This window comes from Trachurus trachurus (genome assembly GCF_905171665.1).
Source record: "Trachurus trachurus genome assembly, chromosome: 13".
Lineage (NCBI taxonomy): Eukaryota > Metazoa > Chordata > Actinopteri > Carangiformes > Carangidae > Trachurus > Trachurus trachurus.
Genome location: NC_139892.1, coordinates 34,564,446 through 34,589,745, shown reverse-complemented (window position 1 = coordinate 34,589,745; position 25,300 = coordinate 34,564,446). Strand labels below are relative to the sequence as shown.

Here is a 25,300-nt window from a genome sequence, read left to right as displayed (position 1 = left end):
ATAATTCATAATGCAACAAGAAGCAAAATATATACCAGAGCTGGACATTCTTTACCAATTCAACTTCATATACATGATACTGTATACTACACAATGGTGAACATAATGTTTCATGTCATCAAAAAACTACAGACTTATTGTGCATAGCCATAAATAATGGAATATGAAGACAAATGGTTAGGTTAAAGGGAACTCATCTCTTATCCTAGTGCATCCGATCCTTTATCTTCGTTATCCTCAGGATGCAACGGAAGACCAACAAACTATACATGTACTTTACATATCACAGAATGAAAGCATACATCCCAGGAAACGTTGAGAAACGAGCAGCAGTCGTCACTGTTGGGGTGGACAGTTTATCTGCTCGCTGGGCTCCAGATGCTCTGCCTCTACAGGCAGGTGGCTGGCTGGGATGCCCACCGGAGGACGGATCTTTTTTATTGGGCTGAAACCACGTGGAGTCGGACCGGGGGAGTGAGCGGGTGAGCGGACGGGACGCAGGGGAGGACCTAGATGGGGATGTGGGATAGGTTGTGCAAGTGGAGATGGGCTACGGGAGTATCTGCGTGGGGCGGTCCAGATGGGCTGATCAGTTCTGTTAGTGGACTGGGGAGGGATCGGAGCGTAGATAGCAGGGATATTGATTTCTGATTGGCCGACAGCATTGCCAGAACATTCTTCCAAACGCTCCATAGTCTCCTGAAACAAGAAGAAGAAATATTTACCATCTCTGGTATTGCATCAATGAGTCCCATTTTCATGAAGTCGTATTTGTACCAAAATATCAACTAATGCATGGGTTTAGTCGTGCTGGCTAAATGGCCCTGTTGATGACAGACTATTGGCATGAAGTTGACATTTACAGATGTTGGATGGATTAGTGCAATATAGTATAGGGGAGAGTGGGGTAAGTTGAGCCACTTTTTGTATTCAGGATCACTACATCAAGACAATTATAGTTTTGTTGCTAACTAACACATCTGCATATATTTCAGGATGTTTTGCATCCCTACAAATTAACAGAATGAGTGTAAATATAACAGTTTTTAAAATATAGCATGTTCAAAAAAAGTGGTCTTGTGACTCAACTTGCCCCATGAATGGGGTAAATTGACCATAGGAGTGGGGTAAATTGATCAACCCCCCCTTCTTTCCTTCCATCCATCTCCTACCTCCCCCTTTACTTAATATTTCATCTGTCCAGGTTACAGGTGAACACAAACTGCAGGGACTTCCTGCTGAGCCACCAGCTCACTGAGATTTGGGGAGTTTTGCGATTACGTGGCACCTTGGGAAGAATCCCAGATATTTTTCTTTGAAAGTAAAGTTTGGCCTCACTATAAACAACTTTTCCTATAGGAACATGCTTACTGTAATCACAAACATACAGAATCTTGATTTAATCATTTGGACATATACAGCCAAAATACATTCATTAAGTGTATAGGATAGGTGGCTGAACTTACCCCTGGCCAAATGTATCAACTTACCCCACAGCTAACTTAGCTTGGGTTTATTGCTCCCACAGCTAAAATGGTGCAGTTTCATGCTAGGTTTACTACCTCATGTTGTAGCTCATAGATACCACAACCCATGTATAAAACAAATTTGGTCTAAACACAATTGTCATGAAACTTGTGATCGACAAAATTGACTCTCGAGAGTGAAAAATGATTTTTTGGTCATAAATGTTAAACCACTTTACTCACGTGGTTCTAATCTTCACAGACTCCATGAAATGATGCCTGCCTCCCAAATATGTGGTCACATTTTTTCCTATAGTTTCCTAGAAACAAGGGGTGGGTCAACTTACCCACTGGCTCATCTTACCCCACTCTCCCCTATATACTGTATATACTGTATATATATACTATATATTGCATAATATGCATATCAACCTCAGCTATAGCTACTGGGTTTAGTGCTAAGTAGCAAATGTTAGATGAAAACAGGCAAAACTAAGATTGACACGAGAGTGTTAAGATATAAGCTTTTTTAAAGGTAGCTTTCAGGACAAAGCCCATGCAGCTACAGGGATGCTAGCATAGTTGTAGATTCCTGTTGTTGTTGCCTGGTTACTATAAGTTGTCAATGGCTAGCTTTATATAAATTCTTTATGCAGTTACCAGTAGCCTACTTACATCTTCATTCAGAACATAAAGAGGCATGGGACTCCTTCGACCAAGTGTAGTTGGCTTGGGCACGACATCAACTGCAAATAGATAGACAGCAGATCTGGTTGACAATCTGTTGAGTTGAGTTGTTAAATTTATTGGTAAAATAAATGTTTTGGGTAACACTTTATAATAAGTACACACTATTAAGCATTAGTTAAACATTAAATGCTGGATTCATCATTTATAACACATGAATACTCATTAGTATGTGGTTTATAAACACAGTTAAACATGTTTTACTCATCATTGATAAGCACTAACTGTATAAACTACATACTAATGAATATTCATGTGTTATAAATGAAGAATTCAGTATTTATTAATGCTTAACTAATGCTTAATAGTGTGTGCTTATTATAAAGTGTTACCATGTTTTGTGACATGAGTCAATGGTTTTCTATTGTGCAATACATCATTGAACATGTTGGGGTCTATACCCCTATATTGAAACATTTTATGAGCTGGGACAATCTGTAACTCTTGCTCACCATCATGGCCATTGTCACTCTGCTCCAAATAGACAGGAGCTCTCTGGGGGACGGGGCGATGCTTCTTTCTACAACAAGAAAAAACGAACAAAACAACAACCTTGAAACACATCCAAAACTGTGAGTTATACAAGCAACAGGTTGTTCAATAATTGTCCACTAGCTGTACAAAGTAGTAGTGTGTGGCGTCACTGTGGAGCTACTTTAGATTCTGGTCACATCCTCAAGTGCAATATCAAAGCCAATGAGACACAGAGGGGGGGGGGGGGGGAGTGAGATAGGAAGAAAGAAAGGGGAGAGATAGAGAGAGGGGGGGAAAGAAGAAAGAGTTATTCTCACTTTGAAGGTTTCCAACAGGCACAGACTGTCACCAGGGTGATTAGAAGGAATATGCCCCCGGTGGACAGGATGATGTATAGCGAGCTCCTTCCTGAACCAGAGTGATACAGAGAGGTAGACATGAGCACAAAGAAAGAAAGAAAGAAAGAAAGAAAGAAAGAAAGAAAGAAAGAAAGAAAGAAAGAAAGAAAGAGAGGTTTGTGTCAATAACAGCAGGACAATGTAATCTCCCTAAAAGTGAAGTAGTATCTCAAAGGAAATTCATTGTTCGAACTTTGTGTCTTTCTTCGTACAGAACTACGCTCATGCTCATAATGAAACATGGCTGGGATGTGGAGCATGCAGAACATTTTTTTCCCCCAACTGCTTTGCCATGTCCTTTGAGTGTGCTGGCCTGAATAAAATGCACTGAAGTAGCACATTAGGGTAGTCACTTTGAGACTTTGTGCCATGCTGCTACCCATGCTGAGGGAATAGAGAGCAGTTCGAGGGGCCTGTAGCTGTCTCTTCATGCAGCACATCAGAGTACAGCAATAATGAAGTCAGGATTACTGGGGTCCACTGAGGCACGGCGTTCCCCCCCACCTGCCTTCATTTTCCTCTCCCTCCTCATAAATAACTGCCCATTCATTGGATTAGACTGCCTCTCCCTCTCTCTCTCGGCCTGACATGTGGCTCTATAGTGGCGCCTGGTAACAGCCACTCTGAGCCAACTCTGCTGCACTCACTGCCTGGATTCGCACTCGTAAACAACATTGTTAGAGAGGCGGGCATGCTTGTGTATGGGTCAGCATGAGAAGATAATTGCTTCTGCTAGCTCCTGAAAATGGAAGGTTGTTGAACAATGAGATAAAATATACAGTATGCAGGTTTCATAATTAGATTCTCTCTCAGACCGGTTGGTTATGTTGGAAGAAATAATTACAACAACAAACCATTAAATATACCGAAGATATTTTCATTTTATGCTACTTTATAATTGTGCTGCTGTCTGGAGGCATTTTATAAATAACACAATGCAACAATTATTACATTATTATATAACAATATAACACAGATAGAGGTAACTCTGCCCAATGAAATCTGTCTACTCAGCTAATACCATCCTCTCCACTTCCTTAAAGGGATACTTCACCCAAAATCAATAATTCACCAATTTCCTACTCACCGTCATGCCAAGGAAGGAGAACTTTCAGAGTTATCAAAACGCTTTTGGAGTTCCAGGGGGGGTCCGGCTGGCAACGGATTTTCATATAATGGCGGCGGATAGACGTTTGAATCGTCCAAAACACATACTATGAAACATCCAAATACCTTGATAACTCCGAAAGTTCTCCAAACCCTTCTTTGGCATGACGGTGAGTAGGAAATTGGTGAATTATTGATTTAAATTTCACTCATTATCTACTCACCCTGTCGACTAAGAGCTGTGAGAAGTTTCAGAGTCCTCCGTGCCTTCTCTGAGTTACGGGGGGGGGTCCGCGCAGCAGTATTTGTCCATATAATGGTTGTGAATGGATACCAACTTTCTTCGTCCAAAAAGACACACCAAAAAACATCCAAATACCTCCATACTGCTCGTCTGTAATGTCCCTCTTGTATTGAAGCCCCGACATGAGAAACTGTTCTGAAAAAAATTAAATAAGTCTATATTTTAAGCTTGTTTGTAGCGGAAGCTCCCAGTGTCTCAGTCCACTGCTCTTCCTGTGTCAGTGCAAATCTCTTGTGATTTGCACTGACCGGCGGAACAATTTCTCATGTCGGGGCTTCAATACAAGACGGACATTACAGACGAGCAGTCTTTTTGGACGAAGAAAGTTGGTATCCATTGATAAGCTCTTAGTCGACATGAGGGTGAGTAGATAATGAGTGAAATTTTAATTTTGGGTGAACTATCCCTTTAACATGAACTTCTAGAACTAGATCCTACCGGTGTGACATGCCACCTACTGTAGACGGTGAGATGGACAGGTATGCTCTTCATGCTGCTGATGGGGTTCTCCACGGTGCAGGTGTAAACGTCGTCGTCCGACATCAGAACGCGCGTGATGGTCAGCACCTTTTGGTCGTGTGAGAGCAGCAGGCGCGTCTCATTGGTCAGCACCTTGCCTCCCTTCAGCCAATTGTAGACGGGCTTTGTGCCGTTGTCGTGGGAGCAGTGCAGGTGGAAGTGGTCGCTGTACTCCAGGACGGACGAAGCCATCATCTGGATATAAGGTTTGGACACGGGAACTGAGGATGACAGGGCAGAGGTTTGACGGGCTTGAGATTGAAATTCACAAGACCTGCTGATAAGTTCACTCTGTATCATGCTTTGACAAAGTAAACTTTAATATTACAACACATCTTGGGTAAGGTAATGTATTTTGGACTCATATTGATTTTGTTTTAGCTCATAATTCCTCTTCTGTGTCCTGCTCTGACTACTCATGTGACCAATGTTGTTCTGGCCTGCCCTGAGTGGGTAACCGATGCTAACCGTTTCGCCAAGAGGTCAATGACCACTTGGCAAGTGTATTAACACGTTTTTTATGGGCGAGTGAGTTTAACTTCAGTACCGCTACCCGCCACACGCCGTCACTTCTCCTCACTGGTACCTCATGACTGTGGCTATACCTACCTACCTACCTGGGGAGCGTGCCTATGTTCCCTCAGCCCTATGTTCCCTCATTTGTAAGGTTTTTTTTTTCTTTCCAAAATTAGGCCCTATGTTCCCACATTTCCTTTATGATCAATTTGCATCAGATTTTATCCCCATTTCTCCCAATTTGGTAGTCAATTACACCCAACCTATTATCCAGTAGCAGTTGACTACAGATGTAATGTAGCTTTTAGCTAAATCTGGGAACATAGGGCCCTGGGAACATAGGGCTGACCCCTTCCAACACCGCTACTCCAACATAGGGTTGAGTGACGAACCCTTATACCGAAATTAAACTCACCTCCATGAGTTAGTGCAATTTAGACAACAAACTTCTACAGTAGTACAAATAGTGTTAGCAGTAGTAAACAAAGCATTAGAAAGTTTGTAGGTCATGGTGCAAAGGACCCTAGGTTGAAATTACTCCGAATCATCCCTTTAAAATAAAAATGACTTGACTTAGAGTTTCATTTTGAGAAAATTCTTAGAAATAAGAAAAATCTTAGGAATGATGCAACATCGGGGCGGTGCGTGGCGCAGTGGTTAAAGCGGCCGCCCCATGTAGAGGCTACAGTCCTCAACGCAGGCGTCCCCGGTTCGAATCCCGCGTCGGGCAGACCTTTCCTGCATGTCATTCCCCCTCTCTCTGCCTCCCCCTTTCCTGTCTATCTCACTGTGTGCTATCAGATAAAGGCAAAAAAGCCCAAAAAAATATACTTTAGAAATGAGGCAACATAAACCTGAGGGGGCCTAATTTTCAAAATTTTCTGTGAAAAATGTTTTCTTAGAAATGAGGGAACATAGGGCTGTGGGATCATTGGGCTGTGGGAACATAGGGCTTTTGAATGCAGAAGGCAGAAATCCTCCATACCATCCACAGTGAGCTCGATGTAGTGCTCTCCAGTGAAGCTGTCGTCCGTGATGGAGATCTCCACTTCGTACGCGCCTTCGTCCGACAGTCTAAGGTTGTGAAGCAGCAGTGACCCATTCTCAAACACCAGGATGCGGTTGCGGTACTCTGGTCTCAGGTTCCCTATGATGTCTGTTCCGATGGACTGCACCACGGTGATGGGTTTCTCCTTGCTCCTCTTTACTTGCCACTTAATCACAGGCTTGTCGGAGCTGCTGCTGGAGTAGCTGACTGACAGCAGGGCCTCTTTGCCCACCGTGCCCCTCACAGTCTGGGTTTGGCTGGTCACATTCACCGTCGACACCTCACCTGGATCGAAAAGCAAACAGACGGCGGTCAGGTCTCAAACAGGGACACAAGTGTAGGATGGCGGTTGTTTGGGAACAGTCACTATACTGCTGTTGATGCTCTGCCAGTGAGCAGAGATTAGAGGAATCAGCTCTTCACACACACTGAAGCAACAGAGGACTTACACAAAAGCACACTAATCGGTGTTAACACTAATTACTACAGTTACTATCGGTGCACACACAAAGAAAAAGTCAGAGCAGTGAATGGGTGTGGATGCAAAGGCCTTACAGGTAGAAAATAAACATATTTGCACAGGTTAAATGTAAGTAAACTATTATTGTCCCGCCACTTTACTCCAAAATCCCTGTTCATAAGTTTTTTTTGCCCATCACTGCATCTAATATTATATTATATCATTGTGTTGCATCTGAAATTATTGGACTTACTGTCATTACCAGTGTTGGGAACGTTACTTTTAAAAAGTAATTAGTTATAGTTACTAATTACTTCTCCCAAAAAGTAACTGAGTTAGTAACTCCACTACTTCACTATAATAGTAACTAGTTACCAGGGAGAGTAACTATTGCGTTACTTTTTCTTTCTTTTTTTTAAGTTTAAATATGTCGAAGAATTTGGATTTTTTTTCTCTCATTTTTAAATTGTATTTTATTGTTTTCATATATTTCACTGATCGCAATTATGGAATGCGAGTGTGTGTTTTATTGAAAGCGAGGCTGGTGTGCCTATGAAAATAGGTTACAGTGGGTTTTTTAAGTGCTGTGGCTACAAGCAAATCTCATATTGTCTCTGTACAAAGACAACAAAGACCTTTTTAAATGTGAAAACAGCGGAGACCTATTCAAGATTTGCGTTTAGTAACAGGCGAAACATCGAAATTAATTTATTCATGGCCACATTAAGTGAAATTATTAACTTTACCGATTATCCATCTGATTATCTGTCCTGCTGCGAGCGCACAACAGGGTATCTGCGGATCCTTAAAAAGTCTTAAATTCATGTATCTAAAATTAAGGCCTTAAAAAGTATTAAATTTATTAGAAAATTCTAAGATGGTCTTAAATATATAATACACAGCATCATAAAATATGTATGCACTTAAACTTTTATATGAAATAACAGGGTATGCGCGCGGGGTCTTAAAAAGTCTAAAATGTGAAAATCTAAATTTTAGGTCTTAAAATGTCTTAAATTTGTTGAATTATTGTGTTCAAGTCTTAAATAATTTTAGACAGGTCTTACATTTTCTTATGCCCACCATGGGCGAGCATTTCACTCGCATTTGCCCCTAAAAAAAACAAACATGTGTGAACCGGAAAAATCACAAAAAGAAAGAGCACAGGATTGGTCAAAAACTACAAATCCCACAATTCTCTGGCCTCAACAATAACAGTAGTTAGTGTAAGTAAGGGAGAGTGGAGCTGTAGGTGAAAAGAGGAAACAATGCCACGTCTGGTCCTGTTCTATGTTGTTCGTTCACACGTCACCGTTTATTCGTTACGTCCGCGGTGTAAAAGGCCGTGACGCAAAGGCGCGATTAGGCGCGAGACGCGATTAGGCGCGAGACGCGGTAGACGCGACTTTTTTTTTTTTTGCGACGCTACACCCGATTCTTTTATGGCGACGGGACCTTCGCGTCTTCGTCCTTTTCATCGTGTTTGGTGGGAAGACCCACGAGGGGCTTCCCACCAAACACGAGGAACGCTTTTTTTTCGCTCGAGTTTATACGCGCGACCAAACGCGAGATACGCGAGAAATGCGATTTATCGCTCGTTTTGACTTTGTGTAAATTCGCGTCTTCACGAGCCCGCCCATTTTCACTACAACAACAACATTTCTGCTCTCACCAACCATGGTTGAGGTCACAACGCTGCTGTAGCTGCTCTGGAAGAGTTCCAGCTGATGAGCTACAACTTTAGAGGCAAAGAGGAGTGCGTCGCTGTGTCGGACTGTTTGGATTTAATGAAGAAGCTGCACAGAGTCAGGTGAGCAGAAGCTCAGGACAAACACTTCGCTCCGGGACATAATGTAGCTACACCTCACATGTTCTTGTCTTTTACCTCAGGGAGATTAAAGTAGTGTCTGTTTCCACTTTCCCTCCGATCTCGGCAGCTTCCCTCTGCTAGTCTGTGTGTGTGAGGCTAAACTGCGTGCGTGTGTGGTTTGTGTACAAACTGAACACTGCCTCTGATTGGTTTAGCATGAAACCTTACTCTGCCTCAACCAATCATCATCACTTATGCGGTTGTCTCGTCCCTCCCTCCTCCCCCCTCCCCTCACCAAAGGAGAGGAGGAAAAAACAACAACAGTTTAGCAGCTTCTGTGTCTGAGATGAGATGAGCCAAGTCGGAGGACAATGGCTTCAAAGTAGTTTGTAACGCGCCTCATTTAATTGTCGGTAACGGTAACGGCGTTGTAACGGTGGAAATAGTAATTGGTTAGATCACTCGTTACTGAAAAAGATAACGCCGTTAGTAACGCCGTTTATTTTAACGCCGTTATTCCCATCACTGGTCATTACTATATTTATTAGATTTTTTTTGTCACTTTTCCAATTGTTTTGTGGCTATGACATACTGTGCATGTGAAGTATTTCGGTAACACTTGCATTCATTTCATTCATTTTTGATTTATTCCATTCATGGTATACATACTACACATGGTTGCACATATTTACATATTATGTAGCCTACACATTGTCACCATGAATGAAAAGGAGCGGGATGAAGAAAAACCTATAGTACCTGCCCCTCTCTGTTGTTATAATTACATTGGCTTACTATCAACACCAATATTATACTCTATTTAAAAAAATGAAAGATGATGAAACATATAATAGTGACAAGAAAACAAACAAAATAGCAGTGGACACCACTCGTCTATCTATCTTTTCTTTTTTCCCCTTCTTTTTCTCTTTCTCCTTCTTCTTTTTTGTAGGTGCTTATCTTTTCTTTTTTAAACATTTTCTTAAACTGAGATATACTTGTACAACTTTTCAATAAATGAATACTGCTCATTAGTAGTACAAACACAGTTAGTGCTTATCATTGATGAGTAAAACATTTTTTACTGTGTTTATAAACTACATAGGCTACTAATGAGTATTCATGTGTTATAAATGATGAATTCAGTATTTCATGCTTAACTAATGCTTAATAGTGTGTAGCCTACTTATTATAAAGTGTTACCAGAATTTCTTATCATGCAAAAGCCACTTGTTTTACTTTACATCACACAACCTCAAATGGTTTTGAATTTGTGAAAACTATTTTTCACAAACTCTTTGATTGAAACAATAGATTTGAACGAGTACACATTATATTTTCATATACCGAACTGCAAAATACTAGGCTACTCATTTTGGGGTCATGTAATAAAACAATACACTTCAGATTCCTTTTACGTTTTTTCTTTGTCGCAGAATAAATGAATAGAAATGTGGTGCATTTTTGCCTGAAAACAGCCATTAGCCACTCTATTCTATATTATACACACAAACAAACTTTTCTGCACACATGTTGCTTTGCTTCTACGCTGGCCCACGATGCCTTGTCATGTCTTGATCACGACTCTGTTTCTCAGAAAACACGCTCCAGGAATCCTCTCACAAGCCCTCGCAGTGAACAAGCAATGACTAATTTTGATTTGTGCTCCCTAATTATCTTCCATCTCCCACTGGGACACAGGGATAAGGTTTTACAGTGCGAGCCACATTTCATCCTTTATATAGCAGCCATGTCTTGGAAACCAAACACGGCAAAAGCTATTATGTTCACAGTGGAGGTTCCTATAACTCTGCTGTAGCTGGACACATGGAGGTCTGAATATTGGCTGTGGGCCTGAGAGGGGCATCCTACTGTTAGGCCTCAGTGATGGAAAAACTGACCTAGGAGAGAGAGAGAGAGAGAGAGAGAGAGGGAGAGAGGGAGAGGGGGACTCTGCACTGTTCACTATTCTTTGCAGTTAGGCAGTTAGCAGGGCATCGCCTCATTGCCGTGGTAACCATTTGGTCCGCCTGACAGGGGTTGCCAAGGCAATAAGACAAAGGGCACGATTGTTGGAACTAGTTTCCTCCACTGAAAAGAGTGAGAGAGGGTAAGAGAGGGAGAGAGAGGGAGAGAGGAACTCTTTGTCACTGGTGAAGTTGGAGATAGACACAGAACCCAGTGATTCTACCAAAACCGGCCCGGCTGGGTAAACTGGACCCTTGGTACGGGCCAGGAAATCAAACCACACACTCTCAAAATCAAAATCACCTATTTGACATCAGTTGACACGAACTTTACCTAAAGCTTCCCACGCACAAAGAGCCCTGCCCTGCCCTCTTCAACGGCTCTCCACAAAACTTGATATTGTCAACCCTTAACTTACACATCCCCTCCTTAACACACCTACAATAGCCACTCCAGGCTGCCTTTGAGGGGGACCAATATAGAGCACCACCCATGAGCAGATCCATTGTGCTGGAACACAAGGATAGGAAAAAACATCTTCGACTAACTTAACCTGGATTAACTTCACTTCCAAAAGACTGGGGATTAAGGGTTTGATCTGTTTTTTAAAGAGAGACAAAGAGGGTAAATACTGTAAAATAAGGCAGTAATTCAAAAGTTTTTACTTTTTTTAAAACCCGTGTTTGTTAATAATCTGTCAGAATTTCACAGTTGAAGAAAAATCCACATCTGAAACACAGTAGAAGTCTCCAGATAATTCCTCGTGCACTAATCTCTGGACAGCCCCAAGAAATGTTAGTGTAGGACTCACCTGTGAAGAGGAGGAGGAGGAGGCCACAGAGCGTCAGTAGCGCAGGAATGTCAGTGAAACTGTCGCCTGTAGAGGAGGTCTTCCTCTCCACCTTCATCTTGTGTCCTGGGCAGAGTCTTTCTCCCACTTAGTGAGCATGGTTTATCCACCCCAGGCACGTCTCTGTGGCTCAACACGCTCTCCTCTCCTCTCCTCTGCCTGCCTGCCTGCCCGCCTGCAACACTGGCCTCTGCCTGGTCACACTGAGCCCCACTCTCCTCACAGCACCCCGTTCACAGCCAACAACAGCCAACTGTGTGTGTGCGATTGTGTGTGTGTGTGTGTGTGTGCATGTGTGTTTGAGAGGGACAGAGACATAGTGTAGATGAGCTCCTCTCTTCCACTCCACACTGTCCTTTCAGAAAGAAACTGAAAGAAAATACTGTTTGCTCTTTAAGGTGGTTATTTATCTAAAAGCGTTTGTCATCTTTTTCTCTTTTTTTCTCCATCCAGTTAGTATTAAGTTGTGTGACTTTGCAGGAATTCCTAGAGGAGCTACTGTACCTCAGCCAAACCAGTGGCTCTAAAGAGGGAGTCCACTTAAAGCTCCCAAATGTCTCTGAAATGTTTGAAAAACAACTCACTTCCCCCTTCTTTGGCCCACTTTTATCACATTGAGCAAACTTCTCTTTGGGACGGAGCCTCACAATAAACTCACAATTTGTCACTTGGCAACCAGCCCTGTCGTTGACCCACACACATACAGGCACAGGCACAGACACACACACAGAGCCTCGAAGCGTTTTGTTGCCACAGTATCTGTCAGATCTGCAGTGTTTACCTGCCTGAAAGCAGCATGCATGACAACAAAGGTAAGAAAAAAGGGGAAACTACAGTAACATAAAGAACGACTTGTACCCGTTTTGTCCTCTGGGTGGTGTAGAAGCTACACTGAGGCGGTGAGGCGTTGGAGAAATCACAAGAAGGAGGCGATGCTTCAAGAGAAGTTGCCAACAGTAGTACAGGCCATGTTCTTACGTACAAGTTGTGACTTGTAATTCCTCTACTTTAGCTCCTTTTGTTTCCATTTCACCATTTCACTTCATTTTCACTATAGTGAAACACAAGGTGTGAACAAAACAAAAGGAAAACATGAAGTTTCCCTCAGCAAAAACAAGAAACAATGTACAAAACCTCAAAATAGAGCAGTTTTTAGAGCTCTGTCCTGACTGCCAATCTAATTTCTTAAGCTGCAAAGTTTCTACATGACTTTTTTTTTTTTTTTTAAGATTAAGGCATTTGTTTATATGCACTCACTGATGAGTCATTTGCTTCATATGTCCTCTCTCCGAGTACAGGAAAGTGGTCTTTTGTTGAGTTTTGTTGGAGCATTTTGTTTGACAACAAAGGGAGGTTTTATGCAGAGGAGGAGGCTCGGCTGATAGAAAGCAAAACCAGGACTGTGGGAACAGCTGCTGTTCGCCACCACTCTCCCAGGACTCAGACTCCTGTGTAGTCAGCCATCAAAGCCGAACCTCTTCCCCTCCACCTCTGCCCTCGCTAAAAGCAGCGCCTCCCTCCTCCTCTCATCTTCTGAAGCGCTTTAAATCAAGGGAGACACTTTCCAGTCAATAGAGTAAGACAGACGGGGCACAGACAGCGCCTGTGTGTGTCTCACTCAGTTTTGGGTGCATGTGTTATGGCAGAAACCATTGTTACATTTTAGTCCACAGCGAGACTGATGCCACCCTGTGTTGACTCACAGACATAGGCTACAGATGTGATATCACTACTTTTAAGAGAGAGTCCTCTGTTTTACACTTCTGCAGATGGTGATCCATTAGGTTTTGTTTATGCAGCTGTAGCAATACATCAGACTCACTTATATCCTTTTACTACAGCTAAGTCTGTAAAATTCTCCTCATCTCTGCAGATGCAGATGCCACGGGCATGACAACTGGAAAACAGAAAATTGCGCCCCCTGCTGTTCGCCCTGGCTTATTCATCTCTAATTATCACCCTGGAGACCACAGAGATCGTTTTCTCACTGTCAGGCTGTCTGCAAGAGACAGAACGAACCAGCCAAGCATTTTCGTTCATATGATCTACTCCTTAAAATAGTTCACTTAAGCTCACCACATTGTAAAAGGAAAGGGACAGAGCAGTTATTCTCTGGTAGATAAAGACACCATGTGCTTCACAAAGTCACTCAGTCATGAGGTTCCATTAAGATCCTCACTAACACAATTTTCAGGCTCTTTTTTTTTTTTTTTAACACCTCTTTCCTGTCACTCTCAGAATTCAATCTACAGCACCAAGTGGGTGTTGTGCTATGTTTGGAGGTGTGCAGAATATTGATTGTTCACCCACAGTCATTAAAGAGACAGCAGAACGTGGCCATGGCACCTCTGGGACTGAGTAGGAGAAAAGAGAGAATAGGTCCATATAAAACCCATAGAGGATGTTTTATGAGAGCGCGGCGGAGGAGGAATGTCAGCCCGAGAAGGAAGTGCTCTGCACTCTGGCTTTGCAAAACCGCTGAGAGTAAAGACTCATGTTGGTTGTCCTACCTCAACAGCTGGTGACACAACCAAGAACCCATGTTTGTGTGTATGTGTGTGTGTGTGTGTGAGAACAACTGACTTCAGTCGGATCTGCATACTAAAGTATGGGCTGTGTTTTTCCTGTGTGAGAATGCATGTGCAGTTAGAGTTTGGGCAGTGTGCTGTATGGCTCAGATGTGCGTGGGTGGGCTGAGTGGGAGCGCTGGGAGACTGAAGATGCTCAAGCTTGTTTCTCATAAAGCGAACAAGACTGCCTGGGCAAATGAAGCAAAAAAAAAAAAAAAGTGTTATTTTTTTGTGATTTGAACAGCCTTATTGCAATAAAGGTAGGCCACGTAGTGCTAAATATACGCGAACACACTCCAATCTGAAGTGTAGGTGTTTATAATAATGCACTATACCTGGCTAAAATCATTGTGTAGCTTATATAGAAACTACTACAGAGGCTCTGCAACTGTGCACAATCTAATTATCTGAATTGCTGTATTTAGTCGCCATTATAGAGTATAAACTCAAATAATATATCTAGTGTAAGTGGAATTCATAAACATTAGAAATGCAGTTTTATGCTATGAATTAATGATGAGATTTCTTGTGGAAGAGAGCCACACGGGAGACAAAACATTGTTCCAGCTTCACAGTAACCTGCTCTCTCCAATTATCAGCCTCGCTTATGTTGCAGCAACACACACACACATACAGAGAGAGAGAGAGGGAGAGAGAGAGAAAGAGAGAGAGGGAGAGAGAGACAGCACAGCTGTAGTGTTGTACAGAAATCTCAACTTGGCCACCCGAGATGGAGGTGACAGCAGCTGACATGTGTGAACGGATCCTCAACGTGTATCAATGAAGGTTAAAACAGGACATTTCATCGTATATTTAAGGTGGATTTATTAGTGTAATGCCATGACTCTACAGCAAAGATCAACAAGATACTATTCAATTGGTTTTAAAGCATGAAAGCTCTGCAAACTCTGACAATGAGATTTCACACACCTGATTTAACATAAGTCAAACAAGTCAAATCCACCAACACAACAACAGAGCATATTAAACCAGTGTCTCGTAAAGGTAAAGCTGTAAAATGATGCATCTGGAGAAAGAAAAAAAAGGTGTAATTACTGCATGCTTACTGTTCTGGAAGATCAGATTTATAGAAAATGCTCAAACAGGTGAAAAGAGAACTTACTTGTGATTAAAAGATAATCACAGCAAGTGCAATCTGAATTAAGTAACTTAGAATAATAGAACATACATAGCTACTTTTCTTTTGATTTTTTAAATGTTTTAATCATTTGTGTAAGCAAGTGAAACAGAAAAAATAATAGTCAAGATAGAAGCACATCAGAAAATTATGCAAATTAACGGATAACATAAGCCACTACTTACGCAAAGTCTAACGCTGATGCATACAAGGTTTATACACAGATGGTATGAACTGTTCCATCCAAAATAAGCCCTGTTTAGCATTTAGAGGACATTCATTTTCACATTCACAGATCATCATCTAAAAACTAGCACACTACCAGAAGTTTCACAAGTACATGCAGTGAGTTGCAAATTCTGGGTCAAAGACATCCGTACTGATGAGACTGCTGGAGAAGCAGAGAAGGAGTGTTGAAGTTCACAAAATTCACATAACACACCCTCTAAACTGTTCGTTTCCTACTGCTAATTTGTGTCGGAAAAAGAAAATGACTCCTGGGGTAAAAAGGTGTGTCTGAAAGCCAGCCCAGCCAGCTTATGCCGGCGCTCTCTCTCTCTCTCTCTCTCTCTCTCTCTCTCGCTACCTTCCTCCCCCTCTTCCTCTTCATCCAGGTCAGGACAGGGGTGTCACTGCTCTGGCACAGATGTGTCGTCTCCCTCTACTGCCCCCGATCCTCCTGCCTCTAAAAACAGAAATAGGCAAGGCGTAGTCAAGCACTGCAGAGTCTGAGAAAGAACAGTTTCTGTGCAAGCTCTTGTTGTCAAGGTTAAGCGCTGTGGTGCGTACTGTACTGTAGTTGCAAACTTATGTTACTGGTGGGTGGCTCTTTTGTTAAGACGAAAAACTTCAATAAATTGAGCTGCTACTTAAGGAGGACCCCTTTTCAAGCACATATATGAACTAGAATTTACATACAAGATGTAATGTATGGCTGAGAACTTGATTCCCTTTTTATGCTTGACATATCTGATGAGCTCAAAAATGCACTTCTGTTGTGAAAAGGGGGTCTCCTCCAATGGGAGGTGTTCGGGATGCTCGGTTTCAGTCCGACAGGCCCATTAATTCTGCTGTCCCTCTGAAACATATACTGTACCTAAAGCACCTGGAGCTATAAATATATCTCCTACATAAGCATGCAAGGCAGCCAGCAACTGGGTTAGGGAGTATCATTGACATAGATCCCTTCTACCAGCAACATTTTGGAATAAAATGCTGCTTTGTCTTACAGGAAAAGATGAAATTTCGAGGACCGGGCATCTAAAACCTTGTCTAATTTCTCGAAAGATGCCAAAAAAAATAGGATTTGAGTGGATATTTGATGTCAATGTATGGATATGGTTTTTAAAGCGTTTTATGTGGTACTATTGCCATTTGCAGAAAATGTTTGGCTTGGGTTTGCATAGGCACAAAAACAAATCTAAATGCAATCATTTCCTCGGTTGAAATAACAGACATCCACAGGGGAACACAGAAATTGGAGTAATTGAATTCTAAAACCATTTCCTCCTCCACAGTTGTCTAAAATAACAATTGGAAAAGAACTTAGTGTTTTGAGAATATAACTTGACATTTTCACCAACGACCTCTCGTAGAACACGTTTTCTCCCTCAGTGCTTAACAGCTCGCCTCAATGCAGATTCATTTCTTACCCCTTTAACAGAAGAATTAATTGAATGCTTCGATAATCTGTCGCTGGAGACCTCCTGGGGTAATTAAATGAGTCACTCAGTTATGTCCCGCATTAATTACAGTTGGTGTAACCCATAAGGATGTAATATATGTATTTAATTATGCATAGCCTTTAAATGGTTTCTTTAGCTAGTGAGTAAAATGGGAGATCAGTTTGTGTTCGTGTGATGTGTTTAGTGTTGATTATAGTCACTGGATTTTCACATTTATAATGGAATAAATAAAAGACACCCAACCAAAAACATCTTGGAGAAGACCATTGTTAACACTTTAGCAGCAATACCATGCAATACTAACTAGCTTATTCTATATAGACTATTGACTCAGTTTCACTCTATCACAAGACTCTATTTATTGTGCTCTCCATCACTTACCTTAAGTCACCTACTGTATTGACAGCTCCTGATGGGAGCCTCTGTTACCATCCTTATAGTCACTAGCCATAATGCCCTCTTTAACGGCATTATGTGACCTAGTCTTATCCCTACACCACTGACCTGTGTCCCCCTGGCTGCCGTTGAGCACATCCCCAGTGCTGCTCACCTCCTCCCCTTCCGCTTTGTCCTCCGGCTTCATCTTCTTACGGGTCATGTGGCCACGGAAGCCGGCCTGGATCTTGGCGGCAGCCCTGTTGGCCTCCGGGTCATCCAGGGGGATGTCCATGATGTCCTCCTCCTCCTGAGGCCGGCTGCACTCCTCCTGCTCAGAGGGACCCAAGAACTTGTGTGTTTTTTTTTTTTTCACAGCAGAACAACATATTACAATAGCATATGAGGATGCCCTGGTGGGAGAATCACATCCTTTTAACAGATCGCCTACATATTTTGTACAATTAACTGTATTTGCTACAACACTGTCTTCTTGGCACCAAATGATGCATCCTTGCTGCAAAGTGGCTCACCTTCATTACATGACTTCAGTGGGCCTCTTAATAACCCACATTAAGCAAGCTCAATTATTTATCCTACTGTCATATTACATAGAATACGACGCTGGAGAAAACATGCCTGAGTCAGACTGTTCTTTAATAAATTATAAGGGTCCATTGTGTTGTTGTTATGGATTTCCAAATTTAGCCAATAGACAACAATGAGATTTTTTATTTTTTATACACAAAATAGAGGAATCCACTGTTTAGTTCAGTAACAAAGTTGGTGTGAATAAGCTGCAGGTCTGACTATATAGCTAATAATTCAGATTTCCATTAAAAAGGAGTTATGGTTAAAAACAAATGGGGAGGTTTTAATTCATCTTTCAAGGGAGAGAAACATCTTTGGCTGAAAAAGATGACCCAGCGAAAATGCGACTGCAGTCATCCAGTGACTGAAAGTACAGCATCAACTGTCCCACAGGAAACATAGGGTGGGTGGAAGAGAAATTCTGGCTTGTCATGAAGTGTCAGTGGAATGGCGCCAAGGCTTTCGATGGGTTATGTAAACACAAAATCAAATTGTGCGGCGAACACATATCAGCTACACCCCGTGCTTTGCTTATAGAAACAGATTGACATTCCATACAAAGGCAGCCCACAGAATAAGCCCACTGTCATCCCACAACCTTAGTGAAGCAGTGCATCATGTCTCCAGTGAAACCCCTCCAGTGTAGGAGTGTGACCACCCACCTGTTCAGCCAGCATTCATTAGCCTCTGTGTCTGACTGTTCACTGAGCTGCCAGAATCCAGCTTTTTTTTTTTTTTTTTTTTTTTTTTCCAGCAGCAGAGATGCAGAGCTCCACTGGATTTTTTGCTGGCTCCACACCTTCTCATGGGTCTTATTGTTTTTATTGCCTCAGGGTCCATAGATTTGATCCACGATTTAATTCAGATTTTAGCATCAAAATGCAAATATCAGGTAACTTTATATTTACTTGTGATGAAAGTAGTTTAAAGCTTATTTTGTATAACAGGGATTTATGCAGGCACAAAATGTACCACCAGAGAGTCATAAATACATAAAATGTTGACACTCATTTTACTTTGTAAGTAAATAGACAAAAAACATCAACAAAAAACTAACAGTACGCAGTTTGAGTACATCCAAACACTGGTAAACATCATTAGTATCATTAGTAAGAAGTGGATTAAAAAAAAGAAAATCTGCTGAAAAGTTTAATCTGAAGCTTTTACTTACATTGTGACAGTCCATGTCTTACTCTTAAAGATGCCTTCAGTCTTCAGGTGAGCTGACTTAGTGTGACTTGTACGCTTCAATTTCTATGTGGACCCAAGCAAAGCTCTCTTTAAATGAGTCTCCGGTATAATACAGATGCCTCACTGGCTCTTACTAACAATCACTGTATGTTCAGTAACACCCGCTCACGCAGAGTGAGAGAGAGAGACATACAGTCAGAGAGAGAGGTAGCGAGAAAGAGGGAGGGAGGGAAAGAGAGACCTCCTACAAACATGACAGCATGTGCTCCATCTTTTCAGTCTCATTAAGGCTGCTGACCCACTGTGTTCACGTTATTGTTCCAGACCTTTAACAGAACGGCAACACTGACCTAGCACAGCCTACGTAACTTGGGAAAGGGTAACTGAAATAGGCTGAATGTGGAGGCAATGTCGGCTATTTAAAGTTTGACAGTATTGAAACAAACGAGAATGATGGAAGCATTTAGTCTGGGTATGAAAAAGAAACACGCCAAAGCGACAACCGCGTGCACTGACCATCACCAAAAACTTTGCAAGTTGCAATAATAAACTCCCCAAATAAAAACAGATGACCAACATAGAAATACTATGTAAAAGCCAGATGGTCTTGACAAAATAATAATTGCTTACTTCCAAATTATACAAATAGCGTGGAAATAAAAAAACTGTAAACATCTTGGACTGTTTTTACACTAGGAGGTGTTATAAATTTATTAGAGGCAGAGTGAGCTAACAGCCCTCTCCATCCCTCTGATCCCAGCTGGTACGGCCGCCCACACTCCTCTGCCAGCCTCAGAGACAAGACGGAGAGGGAGAGAAACAGAAAACATCCATTTATCTGAGTTATATCTCTGACTTTAACTCACTCCTCCTGGTTCGCTAACGATTCAAACAATATGTTAAGTTGTCTTCAAGCCTAATTTCACTGAGCTGACTCACTTTATCAATCGATTCACTTTGCTCATTTGTGGGAATGATAACCACTGTGCAATTAAAGTTACTACACTCAATCATAATAGTGGTTAGTCTGCTCACAGTACCATAATTATTAGTGGTTCTGACACAGTATTTATTCATATAAAATGATTAGAGCAAAGGAATGTCATTGTGGGAGCTTGCGAACAGGGAGTTTAATAATAATAATAATGATAATAATAAAAACTAAAATAGCAAAAAAAAAGTTCAAATAAAACAGACAAGACAGGCCACTTGAGATACTGCAGAACAGAACAGATGGCCTATATACTGTACAGTTTGGTGATAGTTTTGATTCAGCTGAAATAAAATCTGCCTCTGAAGCAAGAGTGGAAAACAGCACTGCACACAGAAATGCAAAAAGTGCTGTTTTACTGTTTAATCAGTCAGTTCGAAACTGCTATTAAAGGTAGACTACTGATACAGATGGTGCCTAGCAACTCTCAGCATCACCATCTCCTATTAATTCCATGACGACACTAAGAGAGAGCAGGATGGCGAGGGGTTACCATGGTAACAATCTTAGTGCCCCTTCCTACACTCCCTCCCTGCGTGTTTAGAGCCCTGTGTTGGTCCAGACAAATCAGACGGGGTGAACTGTGACAGCAGTAAAAATGTTAAAGACCTAATTCGCAAGACAAATCGTCCAGTTCGTCTTTTATGATGATGGATTATCGAGTCAAGTTTCAATCTGTGGAGGCTGTGGCGGATCCCATGAGGAGAGTGGATCTGGCACTAACACAGCAACTGTATTACAGTTTTATGAGCATGCGGCAGGGTAAAGGCCCCGAACAGCATCTCGAACACACCCATGTATGAAGAGGGAGACGGATTAGGCTGAATTTTCAGGCTGAAACTGTAATTTCTGTACGCTTCAATTCAGACTGTCATTGACATTCAAAGTTCATCAGCACGACTAGCAATACCTCATCCAGAAAAATTCACTATCTTGGAGATATTATCAATCACCTTGTCCCTGGAGAGCCTTGGAGAGAGGAAAAAAACGTGAGGGCTACTGTTGATCAGACTTGTCCTCGAAGAGTTTATTTATATAGGCTACCTGAGGCGGGAACTGGAGCACAGCAGACTGCAGCCTAGCTAAAGACACCTCTGTCTGAGAGTGTATGAACATGCATCCTCAGCCTGCTGATAAATAAGTGGAGGCATCATGGTGAGTTGCAAGTAACAGCCTTGTCATGGCAACAAATGATGAACCAACAGGGCCATGTTATTACGAGTGCAAAAACGTTGAAAAGTATGTGCATATCTGTCTGTGGAGTGAAACTTTGGAATAGCTTACCAGAAGATATTAAAGATAGTAAAAATGTTGCCCATTTAAAAACAATGTTTAAAAATAATATTTTTGAAAAGTACAGAAGTGAAAATGTTGAGAGCAACAAAGGGAAATAATTAACTTAATTTTGCAACAAACATGAAGTTTTCTTGTTTGTTTGATTCGGACTGTTTTTTAGCGTATAGGATTGATATGGGATGTGTAATGTAACCTAGGAAATTTAGACCTGTTTTGTTTTTGAGTTGTGAAGGTTTGTGGATATAGGATGGTCGGTGGTGGACGTACTGTGTAGGTATATGTATGTATGTGTGTGGGGTGTATGTATATGCGCCATTCCGATCAGACTGCTTATGGTTTTTTTATAATGAAATGAGAAATGAGGGTGCGGCAGCTATAAGCTTTGCTTCAGCCACAACCCTTTTCGACCAGCTGTATAGTATTTGTTACTACCTTGGATTTGTTTTGTTGAAATTTTGATGCTGTGATCGAAATAAACACTCATTCATTCATTCATTCAAAACGTTCATGTGTAATGCTAAGGCATCCAGAAAGTATGAAACCCATTACCTTGTCATTGCTCTTGTCTCCAGGCTCTGCAGCATCTTTTTCAGACCCAAGAGGCCTTTCATCTCCTTGGTGGCCAGCAGCCGTCCCATCTCCACTATGACTGAGGCTGGTGCTCTCCACTTCCTCCTCCTCCTCCTCACTCATTGCATCACTCTTTTCTTGGACTTCAGAATCAGCCGCTCCTTCCTCTACAACTTCCTCCGCTTCCTTTGATGTGACCTCTTTTTCTTCCACCGTATCCTCTGGCTGTGGCTCTACATGTGATTTTTGACTCTCCTCTGGTAGAAGTACACTCGCCTCTAAAGTTTCACTCTCTGCCTCCATTGCAGCAGCTGATGGATTTGACTGGGTTGCTTGAGATGAATGATTGTCTACACCGCCATCGTTAATGTCTTCTGCGTCCGTCTGACTATAACCTTCTGTCTGCGTGTCCTCTTTGTCTCCTCCAACTGCATCTGCATTCTCCCCATCTTTACAGTCGGGGTCTGACATTGTTTCTCCCTTAGTGTCTTCATTCTGGTGAAATTCTCCTTCTCCTATCTTCCTGTCATCTTGTTTTGTGTGATCGGTTTCATCCTCTGGATTCTCTTTGCCTTCCTTGGTGGTTTGCCGATGTGATGATGAGCTAACACTTTCCTCCTTCTCATCACCATCATCATTATCATCATCAGCTTCACTATCATTTAAGTTAGAGGCATTTGTTTCCACCTTCGCTTTCATTACATCATCTGCCCCATGCTGAATTTCCATTTCCTCCTCTTCGGAGTTAAGTTCTTTTTCAGCTCCCTCCATTTCGGGTCCCTCGTGGTGTTGTGGACCAGATATATTCTGATCTGTTTCCACTGCAGAAACATAGTTGGACTCTTCCTCCTGTTGCACTTCTAATATCTGAGTCTGTAAGACTTCTACTGATCCCTCTTCCTCTGGCTGTTTCTCCCCGACCTCAGTAATCTGCTGAGCCTCTGGAACATCTTCAAAGCTAATCTCAACCAAAGAATTCTCCTTTGGTATAGCATTACTATCTAAATCACCCTCAGTATGAACTAAACTTTGATGTGTTTCTCCAGAAGAAGCTTCGGTCTCTGCTCCTTCCTCCTCTTTTGTTTTGTCAGCTTGGTCGTCTGCTTCTTGTTGTTCACCCTCCGGAGTTTCAAATTGAGACGGTGACGATTGTGCGAGTGTTTCCTCGGGCTGGAGCTTTAAGCTTTCCTCTTCAACTACATGTGCGTCATTTTCCACGGCGACTATTACCATCGATCTCTCAGTTTCACTAAGCTCTGTAGCACAAACATCGACATCAGCCTGTCCAGGATTTGAAGAAACCTCCACTGGTTCTTCAGCTTCAGTATTTTCCTTTTTTTCTGAATCTCCAATCTCCTTATTTGCACCTACAGAGTCTTGTCCATCACCTACCTCATCCTCTGCCAATCCTAACCCCTGAGCACTCACATCTACATTAGTATCTCCACTGAGTGATAAATCAGTAGGCGCCAGCTCAGATTGACATATATCTTGGTTTGGAACAGAGCTGCTATCTTTTTCATTAGCTCCGCTGTCAACTGTATCAGGTGTATTTAATGTTGGATTGTCTTTCTCTTCCTCTGTCCCGCTCAGTTCATCGGCGCTAACATCTGTAGCTGACAGCCTGTTGATGGATTCCCCTTCTGAAAGTTCCTTTTCCACTGAAATAAAGTGTTTCTCTGTAATATCGTGTTTTACTTCTTCTTCTTCTGTAGTTTCAGTTAAATCGGTATCTTCTGATATGTTAGGTTGCGTAGCGGAAAGATTTGAAGCTTCTTCTAAAAGACTTGATTCATCTTCAGTGCATGATTGTTCTCTGAAAGTACAAAACACAAGATTGAAGGTGAGTAATCAGTTTCATGTGGGGGAAATTGATGCTTCTGTAAAACCATACAATGTCACAATGCCTGTTTCACACTCGCCTGGATCCTGTCACTGTGTTGCTGCCGCTGGTCGTCTCATGTTATGAGTCCTGCTCTTTCGGCTCTCATCTCACTGCAAATCTACCAGTGTTTTCAATACTGAAATGACATTCTGTTTTTGAGTCTCTATTCCACACTGTGTGCGTTTTTTAATAGACTTCTTAGTCTAAAAGTTGTATCAGGTTGAATCATTATCTATATTCTAAAAATAAATGTACTAACGTATTTGTTTATAAAATCTGGACACATACTTTTAACAAATGTGCAGGGAATATTTTCTATCTATGGCCAAACCTGGAGTGATGATAATACAGTGATAACCTTCTTCCATGTTGACTGTATCGAACTGTTTTAATTTCCTTATTTTTCTACTCATCGTGACTACAGAAAACCTCACACAACTCCCGACACAAACCATTTAGTAAAACACATGACAACATAGAAGCATGTCCACTGGTCACTATATCCTTTCCCTGTGTTCATCCTGTCCCTCTCTTCTTCCTGCTGGAGCGCATAAAGACGGACTCACTTGGAAATGGCGACCTGTGACGCAGAGTCTCTTCCGGGACTAACCTGTTGGGGTGAAAACAAACAGCAACACAGGTGGACAGGTGAATAAAGACTCGCTGACAGACAGAGAGAGGGTATTTATAGGCTTATATAGTAGTGATTTGGTACTTCAGTAGCCTTGAATGCTTGGTTGTTGTAAAATCTATCTTCCAGTCTGGCAGCCCACTCAGCAGGGTCCATGCCACTCTCTACACGCAAACAGAGAAAAAAAACAACACGTTGACAGCAGATATTGATAACGACATTTATCATCTCACCGAGAGGGAAACGTTTACTTCTCATTTGCACATAGAAAGTTGGTGTCACCTTCTCGTTGTTTGAGAAGAGCCTCCAAGTACTGTGCAGCATATCTGGGGATGTTCTCAGGCTGGTCTCGGAGGATTTCTCTGGCAAGTCCCTCCAGGATGGTACCAAAACCTCGCGGTACCCGCAGGTGAGTGTTGGAGAAGGGCACCGACATTTTCAGGATAAACTTTGGACGGTAACTTTCTGACCAGGAGAAGTTTTTCCTCGCTAGTTTATTCCCTGACTTAACTTAGTGCAGACAGAAGGGAGGAAAAGCTAATATCAGCTGGTAAGTTAGTTAACTTTCTAAAGAACATAACGTTAAGTTAACGTCTGCGGTTAAAATATGAGTCGTACACCGCCCATATATTTATTAATTGAGAGTTAATCTAAGCAGTTAGTAAGGTATTTTACCTGAAACGACTTGCAGTTCGTGTCCACGTCTACTT

General features: G+C 41.9%; 2 protein-coding genes across 2 annotated transcripts; both read right to left on the bottom strand.

The window, feature by feature from the left end:
• Window positions 1-336: 336 nt before the first annotated feature.
• On the bottom strand, window positions 337-11,775 carry hepacama (hepatic and glial cell adhesion molecule a; the record flags this gene model as incomplete). Its single annotated transcript, XM_083985758.1, has 7 exons — window positions 11,629-11,775; window positions 6,517-6,864; window positions 4,955-5,236; window positions 3,005-3,095; window positions 2,666-2,733; window positions 2,142-2,212; window positions 337-699 (listed from the first exon to the last, which is right to left on the bottom strand). The coding sequence occupies exons 1-7, from the start codon at window positions 11,723-11,725 to the stop codon at window positions 337-339; spliced, it is 1,320 nt and encodes a 439-aa protein (XP_083841884.1). The 5' UTR covers window positions 11,726-11,775.
• Window positions 11,776-16,004: 4,229 nt separating this feature from the next.
• nrgnb (neurogranin (protein kinase C substrate, RC3) b) lies at window positions 16,005-19,373 on the bottom strand (the record flags this gene model as incomplete). Its single annotated transcript, XM_083984697.1, has 3 exons — window positions 19,198-19,373; window positions 17,565-17,766; window positions 16,005-16,060 (listed from the first exon to the last, which is right to left on the bottom strand). The coding sequence occupies exons 1-3, from the start codon at window positions 19,210-19,212 to the stop codon at window positions 16,005-16,007; spliced, it is 273 nt and encodes a 90-aa protein (XP_083840823.1). The 5' UTR covers window positions 19,213-19,373.
• Window positions 19,374-25,300: the final 5,927 nt, after the last annotated feature.